Source organism: Paralichthys olivaceus, chromosome 12, assembly GCF_024713975.1.
Source record: "Paralichthys olivaceus isolate ysfri-2021 chromosome 12, ASM2471397v2, whole genome shotgun sequence".
NCBI lineage: Eukaryota > Metazoa > Chordata > Actinopteri > Pleuronectiformes > Paralichthyidae > Paralichthys > Paralichthys olivaceus.
In genome coordinates, this window is record NC_091104.1 from 2,948,580 (window position 1) to 2,963,351 (window position 14,772).

At 38.1% G+C, this 14,772-nt stretch overlaps 1 protein-coding gene across 6 annotated transcripts in view; it reads left to right on the top strand.

Moving 5' to 3' along the window:
• The window catches only part of mapkbp1 (mitogen-activated protein kinase binding protein 1), a 29,892-nt gene extending 15,301 nt beyond the window's left edge, over positions 1–14,591 (top strand). For 2 of the 6 annotated variants that reach the window (XM_069535173.1, XM_069535175.1), the window contains 14 exons: positions 78–141; positions 222–347; positions 1,086–1,201; positions 1,387–1,424; positions 1,507–1,647; positions 1,870–2,004; positions 3,272–3,399; positions 3,481–3,602; positions 3,943–4,095; positions 4,742–4,823; positions 4,933–5,384; positions 5,430–6,131; positions 13,893–13,978; positions 14,063–14,591. In XM_069535173.1, coding sequence (XP_069391274.1) covers positions 78–141; positions 222–347; positions 1,086–1,201; positions 1,387–1,424; positions 1,507–1,647; positions 1,870–2,004; positions 3,272–3,399; positions 3,481–3,602; positions 3,943–4,095; positions 4,742–4,823; positions 4,933–5,384; positions 5,430–6,131; positions 13,893–13,978; positions 14,063–14,305 — 2,588 coding nt within the window. In that variant the 3' untranslated portion in view covers positions 14,306–14,591. Of the gene's footprint in view, positions 1–77; positions 142–221; positions 348–1,085; positions 1,202–1,386; positions 1,425–1,506; positions 1,648–1,869; positions 2,005–3,271; positions 3,400–3,480; positions 3,603–3,942; positions 4,096–4,741; positions 4,824–4,932; positions 5,385–5,429; positions 6,258–13,892; positions 13,979–14,062 lie in introns of those variants that run through there. The other 4 variants (XM_069535177.1, XM_069535178.1, XM_069535174.1 and 1 more) reach the window with 3 other exon arrangements.
• Positions 14,592–14,772: the final 181 nt, after the last annotated feature.

Consider the following 14,772-nt stretch of genomic DNA (forward strand, 5'->3'; position numbering starts at 1 on the left):
TACGTGACAATTCATGTATGTGCATACAAACAAGCATGTTTTCATTGTGAGTGATTCTCACTTTGTTTCTGTGTCAGAGATCGTAACAGGTTTGAAGTTCAGTCGAGACTGTAGACACCTGATCACCGTCTCCGGAGACAGGTACGTCCCACACATTCATCACTTCACCACTTCAACACTTACTCCATCAGTTCATCACTTCACCCTCTGTGTGTGTGCAGCTGTGTCTTCGTCTGGCGTCTCAGTCCAGAGTTGAGCATCAGGATGAGGCAGCGACTCGCTGACCTTCGACCTCCCAGCAGCAACTTCAACTCCCAGAATCCCCAGCAGAGAGCAGTGAGGCACAGGTGCGTGTGTGTGTGGACTAATTCCATAAACATCTGTTTTACATGTGTAATGTTATAACAATACATAAGTATTTATATAAATAATACTTAATATCAGTCAGAGAAAGTTCTGATTTGAACACGTGATTCGTTCAAAGTTAATAAAACCAGCTCTGCATCAGTCAGAGGGGGAGGAGTCAATCAGTTTCTTTGGTCAGAGTTGAACATGTCTTCTTTCAGGTCCTCAGTCGACATGTTTGAATCAGTTCAGTAAATCATTCAAACTTATATATAAGCCACATGTGAACATTAATAAAGAAAAAATACAATCTTCAGATAAACCAGGGAGGATGAACACAAAGTTGTCTAACTTCGCTCTGAACACAAACTATGAAGAAGCAACAGAATATGTTGAATAATTTAGAAATATCTGGCAACATTATTATATTTTTAGTTATTTAAACTCGCATCAGTCTAAATGATGAACAGTGTTTTTCATTTAAGATGAAAAATTCAGAACATATAAAATCAATAAAAGTTAAGAATAATTAAAACTGACATTTTCACAAAACTTTCACACAAATTTTACAAAACTTTATTTCAAGAAACATTTTAACTTAAGTTTTATCCTGTTTATTCGACATAATTTAGTTTGAATATTTTAATTTCTTTGTTACATCCACAGAAATATTTTCATCCATTTTTTATATTGTCATTTACTAGATTTATGAAAAAGTTTCATTTTCTTCTTTACCTCAGCAGGGAGGCGTCGTCTCCTCGTGTCGTCAACATGTCGTCTGACAGTGACAAGGAGGAGGAGGAGGAGCTCAGCTGTCCTTATATGGTCACAACGGCAAGCATGGAGGAGGAGACAGGCATGTTTCCATGGTTACCCATCACAGAAATCCACAAGCGGAGCTTGTTCATAAAGTCACAGTCTGTTACTACATTTATATAAACGTCATTCAGGTGAACGTGTCGTGATGAAGTCCAGTGATTTGACCATTTCAAGTGTTTGTGTTTTATCATGTGAGAAAAATAAAACGCTTGTTTCTCTCAGACGTGTGCGAGGAGACGTTCTGCTGCGATGACACGAAGGTCAGAACAATGTTTTTCATTGATCGTCAGTTAAATATTAAAGATTCCAATCAGTCACAGAAATGACACTTTGTCTTGTCAGGAGCCGTCGGGGAGTCGACTCCCCCGCCGCCGCTGGTCCAGGAGGACGGGCAGCGCTGACAGTGTCCTGATGGTGTCGTCCATGTTGGACCTGAGACAGCTGGACTCGTTCTGTGCCGACGGACAGGTGGAGCAGGTGGAGGTCAGGAAACCAAACTCATTCTTTTTTATTACAAAACAGTTATTTTTAAGTTGTTAGCGTCTCTGTCAGTAATTTCTTGTCTGTGTCCATCATTCATCACAGACTGAACCGTCTCCTCCAGCTGCGCTCGCTACGTTTACTGATTCTGGTGTTTTTACAAAAGGTGATCTCTGTAACGAGTTTCCTCTGTATATAACGTTACGTTCTGCCCCACCCTTACAGACGAAGACCTGCCCACTTGGTGTTAGCTCCTCCCCCTGCAATCAGCGAAAGGGGTGTCAGGGTGTGGAGGCGGGGCCTAAGAGGACCAATCAGGAGCTGGGGAGCACCATGAGTCTTCAGGTCACCACTGCACAGGTGAGAGAAGATGAATTATTCTAAAGTTGACGTTGTCATGATGTGTTTCAGTCACATGACAACAAGACGACCAGCAGCCTCATTTCTAACAAACAAACTTTCAGACTCTGTTATCTGTGGACGCCGTTTCCCACACAAGCGTTGGGAGCTATAAAAACAACGTTAACCCACGAGTATGAATTTTAGAGACGGAGATGATGCAAACATTATTAAAGTTATAAAACAACTTAAAGTAAATAACAGTAAAAAGAAGAAAAAAAAATCAGCTCCACCGGAAACCACTTCTACAAAATACTAATAATTCAGCTGTGTTCACTTCATGAACTTTGTGTTCACTTCATGAACTTTGTGTTCACTTCATGAACTTTGTGTTCACTTCATGAACTTTGTGTTCACTTCATGAACTTTGTGTTCACTTTATGAACTTTGTGTTCACTTCATGAACTTTGTGTTCACTTTATGAACTTTGTGTTCACTTCATGAACTTTGTGTTCACTTTATGAACTTTGTGTTCACTTCATGAACTTTGTGTTCACTTCATGAACTTTGTGTTCACTTCATGAACTTTGTGTTCACTTCATGAACTTTGTGTTCACTTCATGAACTTTGTGTTCACTTCATGAACTTTGTGTTCACTTCATGAACTTTGTGTTCACTTCATGAACTTTGTGTTCACTTCATGAACTTTGTGTTCACTTCATGAACTTTGTGTTCACTTCATGAACTTTGTGTTCACTTCATGAACTTTGTGTTCACTTCATGAACTTTGTGTTCACTTCATGAACTTTGTGTTCACTTCATGAACTTTGTGTTCACTTTATGAACTTTGTGTTCACTTCATGAACTTTGTGTTCACTTCATGAACTTTGTGTTCACTTCATGAACTTTGTGTTCACTTCATGAACTTTGTGTTCACTTCATGAACTTTGTGTTCACTTCATGAACTTTGTGTTCACTTCATGAACTTTGTGTTCACTTCATGAACTTTGTGTTCACTTCATGAACTTTGTGTTCACTTCATGAACTTTGTGTTCACTTTATGAACTTTGTGTTCACTTCATGAACTTTGTGTTCACTTCATGAACTTTGTGTTCACTTTATGAACTTTGTGCTCACTTCATGAACTTTGTGTTCACTTTATGAACTTTGTGTTCACTTCATGAACTTTGTGCTCACGTTGACGTTTAGTATGAACCGACTCTGTTTTATTAACGAGGCTCCTGATGAGTCAACGTGAAGTTTGAAATAAATGGTTCTCACCGTCCAGGTGGAAGACGACGAGGTGAGGACCAATCAGAGGCCTGACAGAATCCTGCTGTCCAATCACAGCCCAGACAGGGAAACTTCAGTGTTGTATCCTGACCAATGGGAGGACAGAGTTAGCCTGGCAGGCAGGTAGGATGACGTCCAATAGAGTTCCAGGATTTGCTGACGTTAGCCTGTCCCTGCCTTTGTAAACCCGCCCCCTGCTGTCAGTGAGTTCCAGGTGAAGGAGGCGTGTCCTGATGCCGCAGACGGACGACGAGACAAACCGAGTCCAGACAGCGGCTGCTCGCCAGGATCCAGAGCGTCGAGTCGAGAGCGAGTGGCAGGAGACGGTGAGACGCAAAATTTGAATTTAACTTTAAAAGAACTTTATTTGTCCCCGGAGGAGAAACAAGACAGAAAACTAGGATGACATCAGTGCAGTAAAGTAACTTTAATGAAGTTTAAATAACTGTAAAAACTAACTACTACTAATGACTAAATAAATACTTCACAAATAAATACTGAAGTATTAAATTAACAGAGTACATTGAGTAATACTGAATTATGTACAGTTAAAGTAAATGTAAGTACATGAAGACGCTCTCTCACCTGTCTCACTGTCTCTCTATCTCATCTATCCTGTGTCGCTCTGTCTCACCTCTGCTCTATCTCTCTATCTCTCTCACTCAGCCACCGAGTGTCTCAGTGTGGACGGACACTCCTCCGACCTGGAGGTGGAGGAGGATGTAGACGGAGGGTGTGGAGTCTCTCAGCAGGTTCCTCAGACTCCAGACCAGGAAGCGTTCCTGAAGGAGCATTTTGTCACACTGTCACACCTCTCAGGTACAACACCACCCACTAACATACAACACCACCAACATACAACACCACTAACATACAACACCACCCACTAACATACAACACCACCCACTAACATACAACACCACCCACTAACATACAACACCACCCACTAACATACAACACCACCCACTAACATACAACACCACCAACATACAACACCACCAACATACAACACCACTAACATACAGAACCACCATCATACAACACCACCAACATACAACACCACCCACTAACATACAACACCACCAACATACAACACCACCCACTAACATACAACACCACCAACATACAACACCACTAACATACAACACCACCAACATACAACACCACTAACATACAACACCACCAACATACAACACCACCATACAACACCACCAACATACAACACCACCCACTAACATACAACACCACCAACATACAACACCACCAACATACAACACCACTAACATACAGAACCACCATCATACAACACCACCAACATACAACACCACCAACATACAACACCACTAACATACAACACCACCCACTAACATACAACACCACCAACATACAACACCACTAACATACAGAACCACCATCATACACCACGACAGTCGGTTGTTTCAATAAACACAGTCTTTGTCGACAGGAAGTCCGAGTAGAGCGTCTCACAGCTCCAGTGAGAGTCTCAGCATCTCCTCCAGGTTCCTCTCCCAGAATTCAGCTGGAAGGTAAAACATCCAACATCTGACATTTTTACATGAAGGTTTAGAGTCGACTCTGTCGGATGGTGTTCGAGGAGGTTGGGTCTTCAGATGATTCTGCTCCTTCTCTCCTCAGTCGGGCTTTGTTTCCTCTCCCATCTCGGACCAGTGGGGGAGGAGGAGGGGAGGTGAAGGGCCGTCCTCTGGTCTCTGAAGTCCGACCTCTGATGGATCCTTGTCAGAACAGTATCCAGGACAGGAAGGTATTGGGGAACCAGGACCAAACCCAGAAAGAGAACCAGGACCAGACTTCAACACCTCAGGACCATGTCCAGTCTCAGAACCAGATCCACCAGAGACCAGATCAGCTCCAAAACCAGGTTCAAGAGGAAGAGGAGAACTCAGTGGTGCTGCAGGCGCCTCTGAGGAACAATGTTCAGACTGAGACCAAGAGGAACCCGGACCTGACGGCCCGGACCAATGCCTCACATCTGACCTGGAGCTGTGGCCTCCGGAAAGTCCAGTCAGTCCAGAGCCTGCTCAGCGACACAGGTAACTCAAGTGACTCACGTGACACACGTGACACAGGTAACTCAAGTGACTCACATGACTCACGTGACACACGTGACACAGGTAACTCATCTTTCCCTCTCTTTCTTTTAGGTGATACCTCTTGTCCTGGAGACATCCCCCCTCAGCGACCCACCACCCTTCCCTCCACCCCCAGACGTCCCCCATCATCGTCATCCCTCCCCCACCAGAGACCCAGCCCCTCCTCCCCCATCGCATCGTCTGCTGCCACCACAGTGAGAAAGTCTTCATCCTCCTCGTCCTCAGCTCCATCTGCACCACGCTCCTACATGAGTCCCACCGCCAGCTCCATGGCCAAGATGTCCCGCTCCATCTCTGTGGGCGACGGCCTCAATGTCCCCGAACCCACCGAGGACGGTGTGCCGACGTCGTCAGTGGTAACCCCTTCCTCTCAGGTTAGAGAGACTCCGCCTCCTCTGGTTGCTGTGGTGCCCTCCAACGCTGCACTCGCTGTGCCCCCCCACGCAGCAGTTGTCCCTGTCGTTGCCCCCTCTCCCTCGTCTTCCTCTCTTGGTAACCAGAGTAACCAAGCAGCGCCTCCCACCCGCGGTCTCCAGGCTCGGGTTCCTGGCAGCGGCAGACCACTCCCTGATAAGCCGTCCCTCACCTCCTTCTCGCCATCATCCAAGTCTGCCGCCGCCCCCTCGTCTTCCACTTGTCGGCCTCCACCGCTCTTGGTCTCCCCCCTGACCTACCCGTGGCAGGGGGTGGAGCCTCAGACTCCTGCAGGAAGGGACGATCCAGGTTTGGACTCCTCCTCCTCTTGATCCCTCCATCCTGTCATCTCTCTGTCTGGGCTCTGGCTCCCACCCTCCTCTTCATCACTGCACTCCTCCTCCTCCTCCTCCTCCTCTTGCTCCGTAACGACGGGTGAGACGTTTGTTAAATGTTGTTCTTCGTCTGTCGCCACTTTTTCTTTTCTTCTGCTCTTTTCATCGTTTCTGTTTGACCAATGACAAAGTGTGTGTGAAACACAGGAGCCAATCAGCTGTTAGTGTTGTGGAAACATGAATCTACACGTGTACAGAGAAACTTCACAGGACCAGAGTGAAAGAGTGAAAGAGTAACAGAGATAAAGAGTAATAGAGTAACAGAGTAACAGAGTAATAGAGTGAAAGAGTAACAGAGTAATCAAGTGAAAGAGTTATCGAGTAATAGAGTCGTAGAGTGAAAGAGTAATATATTAACAGAGTAACAGAGTGAAAGAGTAATATAGTAACAGAGTGAAAGAGTAATAGAGTGAAAGAATAATATAGTAATAAAGTGAAAGAGTAATAGAGTAACAGAGTAATATAGTAACTGAGTAATAGAGTGAAAGAGTAATATAGTAACAGAGTAATCAAGTGAAAGAGTTATCGAGTAACAGTGTAATAGAGTCGTAGAGTGAAAGAGTAATAGAGTAATAGAGTGAAAACGTAATCGAGTAACAGAATAATAGAGTAATATAGTATCTGAGTAATAGAGTGAAAGAGTAACAGAGTAATAGATTGAAAGAGTAATGTAGTAACAGAGTAATAGATTGAAAGAGTAATGTAGTAACAGAGTAATAGAGTGAAAGAGTAACAGAGTAATCAAGTGAAAGAGTTATCGAGTAACAGAGTAATAGAGTCGTAGAGTGAAAGAGTAACGGAGTAATATAGTAATAGAGTAATATAGTAACAGAGTAATGGAGGGAAAGAGTAACAGAGTAATCAAGTGAAAGAGTTATCGAGTAATAGAGTCATATAGTAACAGAGTAATAGAGTGAAAGAGTAATATATTAACAGAGTAATAGAGTGAAAGAGTAATATAGTAACAGAGTGAAAGAGTAATAGAGTGAAAGAATAATATAGTAATAAAGTGAAAGAGTAACAGAGTAATAGAGTAATATAGTAACTGAGTAATAGAGTGAAAGAGTTATCGAGTAACAGCGTAATAGAGTCGTAGAGTGAAAGAGTAATATAGTAATAGAGTGAAAGAGGAACAGAGACAAAGAGTAATAGAGTAATATAGTAACAGAGTAATAGAGTGAAAGAGTAATAGAGTAATAGAGTGAAAACCTAATCGAGTAACAGAATAATAGAGTAATATAGTATCTGAGTAATAGAGTGAAAGAGTAACAGAGTTATATAGTAAAAGAGTAATAGATTGAAAGAGTAATGTAGTAACAGAGTAATAGAGTGAAAGAGTAACAGAGTAATCAAGTGAAAGAGTTATCGAGTAACAGAGTAATAGAGTCGTAGAGTGAAAGAGTAACGGAGTAATATAGTAATAGAGGGAAAGAGTAATATAGTAACACAGTAATAGAGTAATATAGTAACAGAGTAATTGAGTAATATAGTAACAGAGTAATTGAGTGAAAGAGTTATCGAGTAACAGAGTAATAGAGTCGTAGAGTGAAAGAGTAATAGAGCAATATAGTAACAGAGTAATAGAGTGAAAGAGTAATCTAGTAACACAGTAATAGAGTTAAAGAGTAATAGAGTAGCAGAGTAATCTTGTAACACAGTAATAGAGTAGCAGAGTAATAGAGTGAAAGAGTAATATAGTAATAAAGTGAAAGAGTAACAGAGTAATAGAGTAATTAAGTGGAAGAGTAATCGAGTAACAGAGTAATCGAGTAATATAGTAACTGAGTAATAGAGTGAAAGAGTAACAGAGTAATAGATTGAAAGAGTAATGTAACAGAGTAATAGAGTGAAAGAGTAATCGAGTCGTAGAGTGAAAGAGTAATATAGTAACAGAGTAATAGATTGAAAGAGTAATGTAGTAACAGAGTAATAGAGTGAAAGAGTAACAGAGTAATCAAGTGAAAGAGTTATCGAGTAACAGAGTAATAGAGTTGTAGAGTGAAAAAGTAATAGAGTAATATAGTAACTGAGTAATAGAGTGAAAGAGTAATAGATTGAAAGAGTAATGTAACAGAGTAATAGAGTGAAAGAGTAATATATTAACAGAGTAATAGAGTGAAAGAGTAATATAGTAACAGAGTGAAAGAGTAATAGAGTGAAAGAATAATATAGTAATAAAGTGAAAGAGTAATAGAGTAATTAAGTGGAAGAGTAATCGAGTAACAGAGTAATCGAGTAATATAGTAACTGAGTAATAGAGTGAAAGAGTAACAGAGTAATAGATTGAAAGAGTAATGTAACAGAGTAATAGAGTGAAAGAGTAATCGAGTCGTAGAGTGAAAGAGTAATATAGTAACAGAGTAATAGATTGAAAGAGTAATGTAGTAACAGAGTAATAGAGTGAAAGAGTAACAGAGTAATCAAGTGAAAGAGTTATCGAGTAACAGAGTAATAGAGTTGTAGAGTGAAAAAGTAATAGAGTAATATAGTAACTGAGTTATAGAGTAATAGAGTAATATAGTAACTGAGTAATAGAGTGAAAGAGTAATATAGTAATAGAGTAATCAAGTGAAAGACTTATAGAGTAATAGTCGTAGAGTGAAAGAGTAATAGAGTAATATAGTAACAGAGTAATATAGTAATAGAGTGAAAGAGTAATATAGTAACAGAGTGAAAGAGTAATAGAGTAACAGAGTAACAGAGTAATAGAGTAATATAGTAACTGAGTAATATAGTAACTGAGTAATAGAGTGAAAGAGTAATATAGTAACTGAGTAATAGAGTGAAAGAGTAATATAGTAACAGAGTTATCGAGTAACAGCGTAATAGAGTCGTAGAGTGAAAGAGTAATATAGTAATAGAGTGAAAGAGTAACAGAGACAAAGAGTAATAGAGTAATATAGTAATAGAGTGAAAACGTAATCGAGTAACAGAATAATAGAGTAATATAGTATCTGAGTAATAGAGTGAAACAGTAATATAGTATCTGAGTAATAGAGTCGTAGAGTGAAAGAGTAATAGAGTAATATAGTATCTGAGTAATATAGTAACAGAGTAATTGAGTGAAAGAGTAATAGAGTAATATAGTAACAGAGTAATAAAGTGAAAGAGTAATATAGTAACAGAGTTATCGAGTAACAGAGTAACAGAGTAATAGAGTCGTAGAGTGAAAGAGTGAAACAGTAATAGAGTAACAGAGTAATAGACTGAAAGAGTAACAGAGAGAAAGAGTAATATAGTAATAGAGTGAAAGAGTAATATAGTAACAGAGTAATAGAGTGAAAGAGTAACAGAGTAATCAAGTGAAAGAGTTATCGAGTAACAGAGTAATAGAGTCGTAGAGTGAAAGAGTAATATAGTATTAAAGTGAAAGAGTAACAGAGTAAGTGAAAGAGTTATCGAGTAACAGAGTAATAGAGTCATATAGTAACAGAGTAATAGAGTGAAAGAGTAACAGAGTAATAGAGTGAAAGAGTAATAGAGTAATATAGTAACAGAGTAATAGAGTGAAAGAGTAATATAGTAACACAGTAATAGAGTGAAAGAGTAATAGAGTGAAAGAGTAACAGCGTTATCGAGTAACAGAGTAATAGAGTCGTAGAGTGAAAGAGTAATATAGTAACAGAGTAATAGAGTGAAAGAGTTATCGAGTAACAGAGTAATAGAGTTGTAGAGTGAAAGAGTAATAGAGTAATATAGTAACAGAGTAATAGAGTGAAAGAGTAACAGTAATAGAGTAACAGAGTAATAGAGTTAAAGAGTAACAGAGTAATTAAGTGGAAGAGTAATCGAGTAACAGAGTAATAGTCGTAGAATGAAAGAGTAATAGAGTGAAAGAGTAACAGAGTAATATAGTAATAGAGTGAAAGAGTAACAGAGTAATCGAGTAACAGAGTAATAGAGTCGTAGAGTGAAAGAGTAATAGAGTGAAAGAATAATATAGTAATAAAGTGAAAGAGTAATAGAGTAACAGAGTAATAGAGTAATATAGTAAATGAGTAATAGAGTGAAAGAGTAATATAGTAACAGAGTAATCAAGTGAAAGAGTTATCGAGTAACAGCGTAATAGAGTCGTAGAGTGAAAGAGTAATATAGTAATAGAGTGAAAGAGGAACAGAGACAAAGAGTAATAGAGTAATATAGTAACAGAGTAATAGAGTAATAGAGTGAAAACGTAATCGAGTAACAGAATAATAGAGTAATATAGTATCTGAGTAATAGAGTGAAAGAGTAACAGAGTTATATAGTAACAGAGTAATAGATTGAAAGAGTAATGTAGTAACAGAGTAATAGAGTGAAAGAGTAACAGAGTAATCAAGTGAAAGAGTTATCGAGTAACAGAGTAATAGAGTCGTAGAGTGAAAGAGTAACGGAGTAATATAGTAATAGAGTAATATAGTAACAGAGTAATAGAGGGAAAGAGTAATATAGTAACACAGTAATAGAGTAATATAGTAACAGAGTAATTGAGTAATATAGTAACAGAGTAATTGAGTGAAAGAGTTATCGAGTAACAGAGTAATAGAGTCGTAGAGTGAAAGAGTAACGGAGTAATATAGTAACAGAGTAATAGAGGGAAAGAGTAATATAGTAACACAGTAATAGAGTAATATAGTAACAGAGTAATAGAGTAATATAGTATCAGAGTAATAGAGTGAAAGAGTAACAGAGTAATCAAGTGAAAGAGTTATCGAGTAATAGAGTCGTAGAGTGAAAGAGTAATAGAGTCATAGTAACAGAGTAATAGAGTGAAAGAGTAATATATTAACAGAGTAATAGAGTGAAAGAGTAATATAGTAACAGAGTGAAAGAGTAATAGAGTGAAAGAATAATATAGTAATAAAGTGAAAGAGTAATAGAGTAACAGAGTAATATAGTAACTGAGTAATAGAGTGAAAGAGTAATATAGTAACAGAGTAATCAAGTGAAAGAGTTATCGAGTAACAGCGTAATAGAGTCGTAGAGTGAAAGAGTAATATAGTAATAGAGTGAAAGAGGAACAGAGACAAAGAGTAATAGAGTAATATAGTAACAGAGTAATAGAGTGAAAGAGTAATAGAGTAATAGAGTGAAAACGTAATCGAGTAACAGAATAATAGAGTAATATAGTATCTGAGTAATAGAGTGAAAGAGTAACAGAGTAATGTAGTAACAGAGTAATAGAGTGAAAGAGTAACAGAGTAATCAAGTGAAAGAGTTATCGAGTAACAGAGTAATAGAGTCGTAGAGTGAAAGAGTAACGGAGTAATATAGTAATATAGTAACAGAGTAATAGAGGGAAAGAGTAATATAGTAACACAGTAATAGAGTAATATAGTAACAGAGTAATTGAGTAATATAGTAACAGAGTAATTGAGTGAAAGAGTTATCGAGTAACAGAGTAATAGAGTCGTAGAGTGAAAGAGTAATGGAGCAATATAGTAACAGAGTAATAGAGTGAAAGAGTAATCTAGTAACACAGTAATAGAGTTAAAGAGTAATAGAGTAGCAGAGTAATAGAGTGAAAGAGTAATCTAGTAACACAGTAATAGAGTAGCAGAGTAATAGAGTGAAAGAGTAATCTAGTAACACAGTAATAGAGTTAAAGAGTAATAGAGTGAAAGAGTAATATAGTAATAAAGTGAAAGAGTAATAGAGTAACAGAGTAATAGAGTAATTAAGTGGAAGAGTAATCGAGTAACAGAGTAATCGAGTAATAGAGTAACAGAGTAATATAGTAACAGAGTAATAGATTGAAAGAGTAATATAGTAATAGAGTAATCAAGTGAAAGAGTAATATAGTAACAGAGTGAAAGAGTAATAGAGTAACAGAGTAACAGAGTAATATAGTAACTGAGTAATAGAGTGAAAGAGTAATATAGTAACAGAGTAATCAAGTGAAAGAGTTTTCGAGTAACAGCGTAATAGAGTCGTAGAGTGAAAGAGTAATATAGTAATAGAGTGAAAGAGTAACAGAGACAAAGAGTAATAGAGTAATATAGTAACTGAGTAATAGAGTGAAAGAGTAATAGAGTAATAGAGTGAAAACGTAATCGAGTAACAGAATAATAGAGTAATATAGTATCTGAGTAATAGAGTCGTAGAGTGAAAGAGTAATAGAGTAATATAGTAACAGAGTAATTGAGTGAAAGAGTAATAGAGTAATAGAGTAATAGAGTAATATAGTAACAGAGTAATAAAGTGAAAGAGTAATATAGTAACAGAGTTATCGAGTAACAGAGTAACAGAGTAATAGAGTCGTAGAGTGAAAGAGTAATAGAGTGAAACAGTAATAGAGTAACAGAGTAATAGACTGAAAGAGTAACAGAGAGAAAGAGTAATATAGTAATAGAGTGAAAGAGTAATAGAGTAATATAGTAACAGAGTAATAGAGTGAAAGAGTAACAGAGTAATCAAGTGAAAGAGTTATCGAGTAACAGAGTAATAGAGTCGTAGAGTGAAAGAGTAATAGAGTAATATAGTATTAAAGTGAAAGAGTAATAGAGTGAAAGAGTAACAGAGTAAGTGAAAGAGTTATCGAGTAACAGAGTAATAGAGTCATAGAGTAATATAGTAACTGAGTAATAGAGTGAAAGAGTAACAGAGTAATAGAGTAATATAGTAACAGAGTAATAGAGTGAAAGAGTAATATAGTAACACAGTAATAGAGTGAAAGAGTAATGGAGTGAAAGAGTAATAGAGTGAAAGAGTAACAGAGTGAAAGAGTAACAGCGTTATCGAGTAACAGAGTAATAGAGTCGTAGAGTGAAAGAGTAATAGAGTGAAAGAGTAATAGAGTCATATAGTAACAGAGTAATAGAGTGAAAGAGTAACAGAGTAATCAAGTGAAAGAGTTATCGAGTAATAGAGTCATAGAGTGAAAGAGTAATAGAGCAATATAGTAACAGTAATAGAGTGAAAGAGTAATCTAGTAACAGAGTAATAGAGTGAAAGAGTAATAGAGTAACAGAGTGAAAGAGTAATATAGTAACAGAGTACTAGAGTGAAAGAGTAATATAGTAACAGAGTAATAGAGTGAAAGAGTAATATAGTAACAGAGTAATAGAGTGAAAGAGTTATCGAGTAACAGAGTAATAGATTTGTAGAGTGAAAGAGTAATAGAGTAATATAGTAACAGAGTAATAGAGTGAAAGAGTAACAGTAATAGAGTAACAGAGTCATAGAGTTAAAGAGTAACAGAGTAATTAAGTGGAAGAGTAATCGAGTAACAGAGTAATAGTCGTAGAATGAAAGAGTAATAGAGTGAAAGAGTAACAGAGTAATATAGTAATAGAGTGAAAGAGTAACAGAGTAATCGAGTAACAGAGTAATCGAGTAACAGAGTAATAGAGTCGTAGAGTGAAAGAGTAATAGAGTCGTAGAGTGAAAGAGTAATATAGTAACAGAGTAATAGAGTGAAACAGTAATAGAGTAATAGAGTAATAGAGTGAAACAGTAATAGAGTAACAGAGTAACAGAGTAATAGAGTGAAACAGTAATAGAGTAACAGAGTAATAGAGTAACAGAGTAATAGAGTGAAACAGTAACAGAGTAACAGAGTAATAGAGTGAAACAGTAATAGAGTAATAGAGTAACAGAGTAATAGAGTGAAAGAGTAACAGAGTAATAGAGTAACAGAGTAATAGAGTGAAAGAGTAACAGAGTGATGTTAATTCCTGCTTCTCTCTCTGTGCAGACCAACCAGTCAGTGTGGAGACCTGCAGGACTCTGACCAATGAGCTGCAGAGCTGTTTCAAAAGAGCCACTCACCTGTACAGGAAGGTGAGTGTTGACCAACCGTGTGTCATCAATGACTATGTGGTTACACAGCTGGTCATGTGATGATGACTCCTCCTTCTCTTCCAGCTGAGTGGTTCCTCCACTGATGACTCCGCTCCCGACCAGCATCAGATGGCTAGCCTCCTATCAGAGGCTTTCCAGGCCATGAGGGCGGAGCTTGACTCCCTCCCGCTCAGTGGGCCGGGCATGCTGGGGGTAGGGGGGGGGCTTGGTGGAGTAGGGGAGGTGAAGACAGCCGCTCTGCTGGAGGAATACTCACTGCTCCTGCTGCAGGCCGTACACAGGAGGAACAACAGCGGCCCCTGCTGAGTGACAACCCTCCTCTTCCTCATTAGTTTCAGAGACTGAACCTGGAGGAGCTTGTGTCCGTCAGTCTGAAGCATCTTTAGTCCAGTGTTCATTGTTGTAGAGAAGCAAATTGTCGTCACACAGACTTCCTGTTTCTGATGGAAATGATCAACACTTGTATGTTTTCACTTCCGGTCTGTCCGGTTTAAATCCAGCGACGGGTTTTTCCGTCAATCAAAGAGGTCAAAGTTCAGTTTGAAATATTTTCATGTTTTTAAATTCAATAAAAGTTTGAGGCTTCTCTCGATGGTTGTGTTTTAATAAGAGCTTGAAGCCGATTGGTCGAGAAGATGCTCTATTTATTCCATCATCCAGGTTTGAGGTTTTATCCTCAGTGTGTTTGTGTCAGTGTGACGTCAGCTCACGAGGACATGTATGTTCACATGAAAATGTGTTTTTATTGTGTTGAACAAAGAATCAGATGCAAA